The 10,980-nt window shown below is 36.8% G+C and overlaps 1 protein-coding gene across 1 annotated transcript; it reads right to left on the bottom strand.

Moving 5' to 3' along the window:
• Positions 1-5,475: 5,475 nt before the first annotated feature.
• On the bottom strand, positions 5,476-9,744 carry LOC149159805 (uncharacterized). The gene is made up of 2 exons (XM_089436577.1): positions 6,358-9,744; positions 5,476-6,138 (listed from the first exon to the last, which is right to left on the bottom strand). Exons 1-2 carry the CDS (start codon positions 9,620-9,622, stop codon positions 5,735-5,737), a joined length of 3,669 nt encoding a protein of 1,222 aa, XP_089292703.1. The 5' UTR covers positions 9,623-9,744; the 3' UTR covers positions 5,476-5,734.
• Between the last annotated feature and the right edge of the window lie 1,236 nt (positions 9,745-10,980).

Below are 10,980 nucleotides of genomic sequence, written 5' to 3'. Positions count from 1 at the left end.
AAGTGGAACCATCCTCTGGATTCGTCCTATCCCAGCCTTCAACAATCTTCTTCCATAACCAACACCATGATATCTCAAGCAAGAGGGAGAATATCTATAATCAAGGAAACAAGGGTTTCCTGAAGCGTGGGGAAGTGCATGAGAAACAGAGATTCATCATACTCAGTCAGGGATAATCTCAGTATAATAATTCTATCTCTTCTCCTCCCTTAGGCCTTCCCATAGAAGTCTATTTATACTTCTCCCAATTAGGCTTTTAGTTGGAAAATAATTGGGCCATGGGCAATAGGAGGTAATCAATAGGTAAAACCCGTGAACTCCACCCATAATTAAGGAAATTTAATTTTTTTAAGTGTTTTAACACATATTCGCGGGTTGGGTATTGACTAACCCGCGTGTACATGATTTTATCTCAAGGAAAAGTAGCGTACAGGGAATAAAACACTGTTTTTAATATATTTGGACCAAGTCTGGAAGGAGGGGTTGCCCTAGGCCATAAACCAAGCATCACAAATACCAAGGGTAATAAATGGTGCTCTAGCAATACATGGGGTAGTCAAGTATTTCTCCATGAAACAACTACAAATGGGAACACAAGGGCCTTCCTCCTTGCACGAGCACTGCTCCTATGCATATCCACTGCCATTTCTCTCTAGCTCAAAAGGTCACTACAAATTTGGCATCGCTAAGAAAACGACAACATTAATCATCTTCTTGAGGTCTTTAAAATGCTCATTATTGTGCTCATTATTATATCTTACCCTAATGAAATATCTTTCCTTTGGTGGTCAAGTAGTGCAATGCCATTACTATTGTTGAACAATTTGCAATGAAATTTCTTAGGTATTGTGTTGCTTCCATGAAAATCTTGATCCTTTGTCACATTGGTGAGAATAGGCCATTGGGTGATGGCTACATTCATTTCTAGGTCCTATTTCAAATCTCCTCCACTAATCATGTGTCTAAGAGATATCAAGAATGTCTTCTTGAACTTAGATTTATGTAAATTTGTGATCAATTGGTTATTCCATAAGATATTTAGTACCCATATCATATGTGAGAAGTGTTATTTCCATCCATTATTGAATATTATTATGTTATCCAAAATTTACAATTACATGTAAGGAGTCAATGAAAGGTTGTAACACATCTTTCATCAATCTTATGAAGGTTGCAAGTGCATTACATAAACTGAAAGGAAACACTAATTTCTTGTACAAACTTTGTCTTGTTTTGAACATGTCTTCCACTTTTACTTTTGCAACAACCCAAGCATGTAAATTTATTCTTAATGTAAAAATAAATCGTTAGATTTCACCATTATGATGTGTGCAATTCTTAATTGCACATTTTTATCAAATCTATCCCTATAGTTATACATGAATTACTCTTCTTCCTCAATGGCCATTAAACCACATCTATGTACACCATAGCCTTGATATATCCATATAGAAACAAATAGAAGATAAACTTCTAGATTAGTTTGAAATATTTTCTTTATCAAAGTGAGGTGCTTTATGGAAGAAATTAAGTGAGGTGCATTATTGTCCATGTTGGGGAAAATACAAAAAGAAACAAAGAGCCCTTAGATGACCAAATATAAACATTACAAAACAAGTGTGAGACATAGCTTGAGAAAAACTTGATTACTTATATAGTAAATAATAAATCCTAGATACACATGTTCCCACTATAGATACCTATTCCATAATGCCATTACATTGCCTTATGATTCTTTAGTCCACTAAATAGAAAACCAATTGATATAACCAATGCAAACATTCCATATCCAAAATGCCAAGGATTGGTGAAGTATTCAAGGTTGCATTTCAAAGGAGAAACCCTCTCTTGATAGGAATCATGTATTACTTTTGTGTCTTCCTTCATGAGTTTTTGATAGGTAGATACCTTATGCAAGTCATGTATTCACTTGTCTTGAGCCAAATGATGACTCTATGTACTTGGGAAGATTGCAAATTGTGCCTATTGTTTTTCCATGATCCTTTCCATTGTTACCACCTCTAGAGATAATCCTAGTGTGTTCCACAATAGTAGTTACAACAATTATGGGCAGTTGGAACATGTAGTTACTAGATTTGATATGTAAATTGGCATTCATATTCCATTGGAACAATTTGTCAAAACATGTTTGGTAAAATACTAAGATAATTATTGTGAATGTTAATTCAGTTTTGATCTTAGATTCTTTATTTATTTTTTATTCTTAAATGAATAACTTAGCTGAAACACAAGACATGTAGAACATAAAGAAAGACACACACCAGCCATAATAGACACAAAATTTTCTCTAGGAAACCATTACAAGAGAAAACCCAACTAGAAGGTGAGGTTTATTTGCTCTATTTTTCTCTTGAAATATTGAAATATGCAAGTACAAAAGAAGAGGTACTCTCCATGGAGTTACTGGAGACTTGTGGCCTATGAGGTTGTTATAGAACCTTGACCCCTTTGTTATTCTCTCTAAATTCCCACTCCTAGCTGTTTTTCTCAATTTAATACAGAACAAAATATAATAGCATAGAATGAAACCCCTACTCCTCCTACCAACTCGATATTTGACATAGCCCAATAACTAATTAGGAGTAATGTTTTTAGTCCCTTAACCCTCAACTAAAGTTATGATTTTGAACCTTTTAGAAGGATTCTTGAAATTCCATGCATGAATAGCCCCATATGTATGCCTAACGAGGGATGGCAAGGCATCCTCTCGTACCATGGTGGTCAACAACGTATGTCAACTTGCATGAGACATAATTTTTGCAAACAAACTCCACTTGATGTGATTCTTGCAATGTTGGAAAAGTCTATGAGTAAGAAATAACGGCAAAGGTTCTAGCACAAGTGAGAGTTATTTTACCCCCAAAAAATTCATTTAATGCCTCAAAATGACTCTTCAAGGTTTTAGACCCCAATCTCTAAATTGGGGGTTGACATTAAAATTACCCTGCAAGTTGAATTCTCTAATTTTTTCCACTTTGAAAGCATTTAGATAGATGAAAAATATATAATGATCCAATCTAGATTAATATCTACTGAAGTTGATCCATTATTCACAGCTCACATTGTTGTTACCACATATTATAAGGTGACCTGTTGTTGTTCACTGAATGTTACCATGCATTTGATTCAAACCACTAATAGTGGTGTTATCGTGCACCTCCATATTTCTTGCTATCAACTTTAATGTTTCCATAACCATGAAACACCTATACCATTAGAGGATTTTTTTTTGTTATTATGCACCAATAAATCATTTTCCATCAAATCAACTTTTGCCACAACCATTGGACATCAATACCATGAAAGGATTGATAATGGACCACATGCCATGAGAGAATTTAATTTCTTTCACAATTCTTTAACAAAATTTTTGATGGCTATCACATCTCCATTGTATAACCTTTGTGTCTCTTTCAATCTATCAATGGTTCTACTTTCTCCTCAATATCTAATGTACAACTATCAAAATATCCATCAATATAAAAATTCTACCCATTGGTATCCACTTCAAAATTTAAGAGGTATTTACACCTATAAACATATTTATATTATTTACTAATCGATTTAATACTAGACATGTTAATATATCAAAAGAAAAGTAAAAAAAATAAATCCCATCCCTTACCTTGAAACTATGTTAATGACCAACTTTGAAGTCTTGATCCCTAATTCAAAAAACTCTTTAGCCACATCACGACTTATCAAACCGCTAATATTACATATGCACAGAAACATAAAGTATTTAGATCCATTTTAACATTGGATTTATCAAGTTCTTCATCAAATCCTTAGAAGTACACACACTTTTTTAGAGTGCAAAGGTTTCCACTTCCAAGGCTTTGATGCCTCTTGACACTTGATAGATTCATTGTTATTGGAGTTCTTTCACTTTTATGAAACCTTTGGACACTTCTCTACATTTCATAAACAGTACCTGGTGTAAATTTATTGGTATTGATTCCAATGTTTGGCATGGTATGGGCATCAAGTGAGGCATGCAATAAAGGTAATAAACCCATGGAGTCGACCTTGAGACCACCTTCATGATGCTCAAAGCACTAGACCACTTAACTAACCCACTAGATTGAGATCATTATTTTATTGCATATCTATTTATTTATTATTAAATTATTAAGTGAGTTGATGTGTTTTTGTTTTCATTTATTTTATTTTGTTGGCCTATACCACATCACTATTATGTTATATAACATATCTCATCCATAGCAGAGACACAAGGTTACTCTTAACATAATTATAAAGGATGATGTATCACATTAACTTCTACCTAAACCACTTTGATATAACTAATATGGCTTGTGCCCCAGAGGGAGAAGGAAAACCAATTAAGGGAGATAAGCATTTTTCCTCACATTTACACCTTAGTGAAGTTTGACATTGGACTATGACATATATATATATATATATATATATATATATATCTGTTGTTACATTGCTTAAAATGACAAAGTTTAATTGTGCTAAGTTTAACATTTCTCTCATAAATTTGATGATACAATTTTAGGCGAGACCATGGCATTTTGTTATTTAAAATGCGTTTTTGAATACATAAATGGATTTAATGCCATGAAAAACCCCTAGAGCATTCAATTTGTCCATTTCACATTTCAAATTCCAATAAATCTGTGCTAAATTTTGGGTAAACTTGATTGGAGAAAATACCCCAAAAAGAGCCAAAACATAGAAGGTCTAGATTACTACAATTAAAATTCAATAGAAGTTTCAAAGAACATCCATATGTATTTATTATTTTAACTATATAAAAAATAAAAATAATATAATTTTAGAGTCATTACTTCAAATTAAAGTTTAAATAGATGCATGAGACCCCTTATATGAGAGTAAAGTGAATTTTCTTTAATCTTATTTTTTTTATAACAATGATTCTTTCCCACTTTATTCTATTTTTTTAGTTTTACTTTCTAATCATTTTTTTTTATAGCAATGACTCCTTCTCACTTTAATTATATTTTTTTAATCTTATTTATTTTTTAATTTTATTTCTTTAATCATGTTTTTTTAATCCTATCTCTTAATGTTATTTTTTAATTCTATTTTTGCCATAATTTAATGTTATTTTTTAATTCTATTTTTGCCATAATTATAAAATAGATGTATATGTGTTATTGTCTAAATAATTGAAATAATATAATAAAATAAAAATTGATTAACTATTAAAATTATGATTTTAGTTTAATCTTGAATCCTTTTATATATAAAAAAACACAAAAAAATATATTTTTTATTAAATCTCACACATCTACTTAATTTTTTTAAATATTTAAACCACAAAAATTCTAAAAATATCATTCCAAAATAAACATACCCATTTAAAAAAAAAAAAAAAAAAAACAACACACATTTATCAACTCAATTACAATTGTTATTCATAATTTTATAAATTAAAACATTTCAACATATTTATATTAAAACCCTGTATGACCAATTTGATATTTCCAACCGGGCCATTATTTAAAAAAAAATTAACTCACAGAAACAAATTAAACTACGTCATGGTGCTGCAATTGCACTATATTAAACTACATCTAATGACAATGAACATGTTTAATCTATTATCCCTAGGAAATGCACATGTAATTGCAAATATACAATTACAAATAGGATCCTATTTAATTAAATAATGTAATGCCACCACAACTGGTTGGAACAGCTTGAACTTAGCCTTGATGGCAAGCTATGTCTCATTCAAGAGATCAGAGACTGTAATAGTGTTAAGGTAGTAAGGGTGAACGTCAGTGCTATGACTGCCACGCTGATGAGAAAACTGAAGAGTTTTGGCAACCTCCCTCATGCTTGGCCGCTCTGCAGGAGACTCATTAATACACTGAAACGCCGTCTTCACCAGACAAATAATTTTGTCCACCATTCCGCCTTTGGGACCCTCAATCCTACCGTCCAAAATATCTTTTACATACTTTTCCCTCCAAGCTCCATCCTTATCTGTTCTGATACTCTCTAAAATATTAACCGTCTCGCTCATTCCTGTAACTGGATGCATTCCAGTTAACAGTTCCAGCACCACCACGCCGAAGCTATACACGTCACACTTCTCAGTGGCCTTCATGGTATAAGCTAATTCTGCATACAGATTCAAACCCATTCGATTATTCAAAAGTGAGCATGTACAGTCAGACATTATCATTAATGAGCCTATGGCTGGTTAAAAATTAATTGCTATAACAGCATTACTGATATCACCTTTCAATCTATATATCAAGTATAATCACTTATATAGTATATATCAATAATATTAAATAAAAGATAGTGAAAAATTAGTAAAAGATTGGGACTTATTACCAGGTGCCATATATCCGAAGGAGCCTGCAACTTTACTCCAGCTGGAAATGTCACTGTGCAGGAGCTTGGCCGTCCCGAAATCAGACACACAGGCTTGGAATGTGGAGTCCAGCAACACGTTGTTGCAAGAAATGTCGCGATGGACGACAGGTGGACTGCAGTCGTGATGGAGATAAGCCAAGGCATGGGCTATCCCTTCCACAATCTCGCACCGAGCGCGCCACTGCAGATTCTTGGCTTTCTCGCCGTGCAGCATTTGCCCCAAATTCCCGTTCTCCATATACGCGTACACCAGAACTTTCAACTGACTTTGACAACAGTACCCGTAGAGCTTTACAATGTTCCGGTGTCGAATCCCCGCCAGGGTTTCGATTTCCGACATGAAGCTCCTCCGATCTGCGGCTATGCCATTGGTGGTGGGACAGAGTTTCTTTACAGCTAGAATTTCACCCGACGGAAGAACTGCCTTGTATACTGTGGCGAACCCGCCTCTGCCGATGCAGTATTTATCGTTGAAATTCTCTGTGGCTTCCAAGATCTCCGCGAGAATGTTTCTTTCGCCGCTTAGGGATGGCCACAGTGAGAAAGTACCGGTTTCCTCCTCACATGGTCCGTTTGATAAATTGATTCTGTGCCGTCTCCTCCACCACGCAAACAGCAGTCCTGTAACTGCTGAAGCGAGCAAAGCCGAAGCAATCGGTACAACAATGAGGATAATCTTATGGTCTGAGTTCTTACCGTCATGATTATTTTGTGGTACTCCGTCACTGCAACTCTTTAAGCCAGGTCCACCGCAGAGGTTCAGATTGCCGGCGTAAAATGTAAGCAATGAGTTATTTGATTCTCTGAATTGAGGAACTGGTCCTTCGAGATCATTGTAAGACAGATCTATAAAAGAAAGACTCACCAGTTGTGAAAAGCTATCCGGAATCTGACCGCTCAGATTGTTGTGAGACAAATTCATGGCATTTAGGAGCTGCAACTGTCCTAGCGACGAAGGAATCGCACCCGAGAGCAAGTTCTGACTAAGATCCAATATAATATTTAAGCTGTGAAGGATCCCAAGATTTAAAGGTATGCTGCCGTTCAACTGATTTCTGTTCAGCCGTAACTCGATCAACTGAGACAAATCGCCGATCTCCGGCGGTATTTGACCATAAAGATTGTTCTCAGCCAAACGTAATCTTTGCAATGCTGTTAGCTTTGCAAGCTGCACTGGAATTGTCCCTGTTAGCTCGTTACCGCTTAAATCCAGATAGTTGAGATTCTTTAGATTGCTAATCTCACCTGGAATGTTGCCTCTCAAATGATTTGCAGAAAGATCAAGGATGCCGAGGTTCTTAAGCTGAGCAATCTCCGGTGGAATAATTCCGGTTAAATAATTTCTGGAAATATGCAACTGCATAAGGCTTCTGTACTTACCAAAAATCGGTGGAATTTGACCATAGAGCTGATTGGAGCTGAAACCCAAATATACCAGAAGGGGATATTCGCCAAAGGCTTCTGTTATACTTCCTTCCAGCTGGTTGTTCTCCAGCCGAACTCTCGTCAAATTCTGGCAATCCTTCAGACTCGGCGGTATTGGGCCTGAAAATTTATTTATGTTAACTGATAAGATCTGCAGATTTCCCCCGTGACAAATCTCCGGAGGAAGATCTCCTGTGAAACTGTTGTTGGAGAGGCTCACCTTTGTCAGATTGCTGTATCTTCCAAAACTAGCAGAGATTGTTCCAGAGAAAGCGTTGTCATGAAGAAAGAGCAGATTTAAAGCAGTCAGCCGGAATATGCCCTCTGGTATGGAGCCTGTTAGATTATTGCCGGAAACATCTAGCGTCTGCAGCGACTTCAATTTGCTTAGCTCGGCCGGAATACTTCCCGTGAAGGAATTTAAAAAGAGATTGAGCACGGTGACGGATGTTAGATTTCCAAGCTCGGCAGGAATCTTACCGTTTAATGAATTGCTCGAAACGTCCAGCTGCTGCAAGTTCGAGCAGTTCCCTATCTCCGGCGGAATGGATCCCTCGAACGAATTGTGATAGAGGAATAGCAGTTGGAGCTTCTGAGACATCCCCACTTCCGGAGGAATTGCCCCTGAAATGTTATTGTATTGCAGCTGAAGGGACACCAAATTCGTCCATTTGATAAAAAATCTCCCGTCGAGACTTCCCGTCAAGGAATTTTTAGACATTCCTAGCTGCATGATGCGATCCAGAGAAGCCAGATCGAGTGGTATCAGACCCTGAAGATTATTCACTGACAAGTCCATGAAAGTTAGATTTCTGCACTGACCTAGCTCGCCGGGAATGTTCCCTTGCAGCCCGCTGTAGTGAAGATCAAGTGTCTCCAACAAACTGAGAGCCCCCAAACTCGCGGGAATGCTCCCTTCTAATTGATTCTCGTAGAGCTCCAGGATTCGAAGCTGGGTCAACCTGCCTAACTCCTTCGGAATTGCTCCAGTGAAATTGTTCATACCTAGATGAAGGGCCTGTAGCTCTGTAAGATTACCCAATTGTGAAGGTATCTGGCCGGACAGATTATTCAACGTCAGATTTAGCCAGGACAGTTTTTTCATTCCGACCAGCTCCAATAAAACGTCGCCTTGTAGATAATTTTGGCTGAGGTCCAAGGCCTCCAGGTTTCTACAACGAGTAAGAAACAGAGGAAATTCTCCTGTCAGCGAATTAATGTACAGGCTCAGGTGCTTTAGCGACTGCATATTGCCGAATTCGACAGGGATGGATTCGAGAAAATTGTTACCCAAATCGATAAAAGAGAGGTTTCGACATTTCGCGAGCTGGGAGGGTATGGAACCGTTGAAGTTATTAACAGACAGCGACAGAGATGTCAATTGCGTAAGATTTCCGAGCTCGGCCGGTATCGTGCCGGATAAATAATTAGTCCCCAAGATAAGTTGTTGCAGGTTTCTAAGATTACCCAGAGAAAGAGGGATACTTCCTTTTAACAGATTGTTGCTGAGATCGAGCTTCCTTAGATAGGCTAGGGCAGAGATATTGGGATGGATTGTGCCATCCAAGCCGAGGGAAGGCAAATCCACGGCCGTGACGCGTTGGAATCTGTCACAGCTGATTCCAGTCCATGCGCAGGGAGATTGGGCTGAAGCATGCCATGAGCTGAGCAGAGCCTGTGAATCTGGGGTGAGATTTGTCTTGAATAGTAGCAATGCCTTGCCATCTTCAGACAAACACAGAGTCCATGGCAATGGATTCACCATGAATAAGAAGAAAAAGAATGTCGTCAGCTCCATCCTCCTCTCTGCTGTTACTGCTTGGCAATGGCTCTAAGGAAATGGTAACATACCACCAAAAAGGCTGTCAAAACCATCCAATTCTTCTTCTGAACAGAGAATCCATGGTTAGGGGCTGAATGGGCAAGTATGATGTCAGTCAATTTGACTTTATCCTCTTTCACGGATTTGGCAACCATTTTCTTAGTCAAACATATGGGTTGGAACTTGGCACCTGTCGTTATCGACAACTTTGAAAAAGGGTACTGGCCAATGGCAGCTGCAAGTTGAATTTTAAATTTTAATAGCAGAGTACGTACGCAGAACGAGATGGTTTGAAGAAGCGGTCAACAGAAAATGTGTTTTATATTTTTATTAGAAACAAAAGCGTTACAGACAACGTATCGAAATCAGATCCAAAGACCTTTTCCCAGCAGCTCCTTTTCACAGCAGCTCTATTAAGGCGGGCCTATTAATGCACTAGGTACTAGGCAGTATATGTCAACCCTTTAAATCTAGAAGTTGGCCAGAGTTGGCCTAGACGACCCCAATGGCATTAATGAAGCTATAACATACAAATAAAATTGAAACTAGAAAATCGATTACAGGGCATGCGTAGCTTAGCTTGCTTTTCATGATAATAAAGAAATCACCGCCATTACGTAACTAAAGGAATCCTTACCTGTGCAGAAGGATCTGTAACTTAAAAGCATCACAAAAGACAACTCGGGATGATTTTATGTTTTAATAATCAACCTGACTTATAATGGAAACATTTCTGCTGCATTTCAGTTGGGTAGTTATAAAATTTCAACCCGTTATAAGCTCATTCCAGAAGAGTTATTTGTAAATTTTAATTGCCTTGACTTTTTCTTTTACTCGTTCACACCGCGAGTTCCAAGTCACTCACTCATTCTCCTGCAACTTGTCAGCGTATTTTTTTTTGGTTATATATGGTAAGTTGTGATGTGCAACTCAATTTTATTTGTACAATAAGTCTGAAACGGCCGGAGTGAAAGATAATTAGGATAATTATTTTTATTTATTATTGGTTAATATAGGTAGATTCGTCACTCTTATTTAAGAAAAATCATGCTATCTAGAATAATCAGCGAGTGATCTATTATAGGTAGACTCGTTACTCTTATTTAAGAAAAATCATGCCATCTAGAATAGTTAAGAAAAATCATGCCATCTAGAATAGTTAGCGAGTGATCTATAAAGAGACAGAATTTCACTCCTAACAAATATCTCTGAATCTTAAACAAATATCTCTAGTCAGTGAATGATCTATAAAGAGACAGAATTTCACTCCTAACAAATATCTCTGAATCTTAAACAGTTAACTCTTAACCATACAAAAACAATTTTAAAATATA

This window comes from Pinus tabuliformis, chromosome 5_2 (assembly GCF_031772625.1).
Source record: "Pinus tabuliformis cultivar Carrire ecotype Pingquan chromosome 5_2, CPIR1, whole genome shotgun sequence".
Lineage (NCBI taxonomy): Eukaryota > Viridiplantae > Streptophyta > Pinopsida > Pinales > Pinaceae > Pinus > Pinus tabuliformis.
The sequence above is the reverse complement of the archived record's forward strand: the minus strand, read 5'-3'. Positions and strand labels throughout refer to the sequence as shown.

What these genes read in the sequence shown, in the direction of transcription:
- LOC149159805 (XM_089436577.1), bottom strand. Translation starts at nt 9,622, where the DNA reads ATGGAGCTGACGACATTCTTTTTCTTCTTATTCATGGTGAATCCATTG. An exon ending in CTTCGGATATATGGCACCTG is followed by an intron (nt 6,139 to 6,357) that starts GTAATAAGTCCC and finishes ATCTGTATGCAG; the next exon opens with AATTAGCTTATACCATGAAG.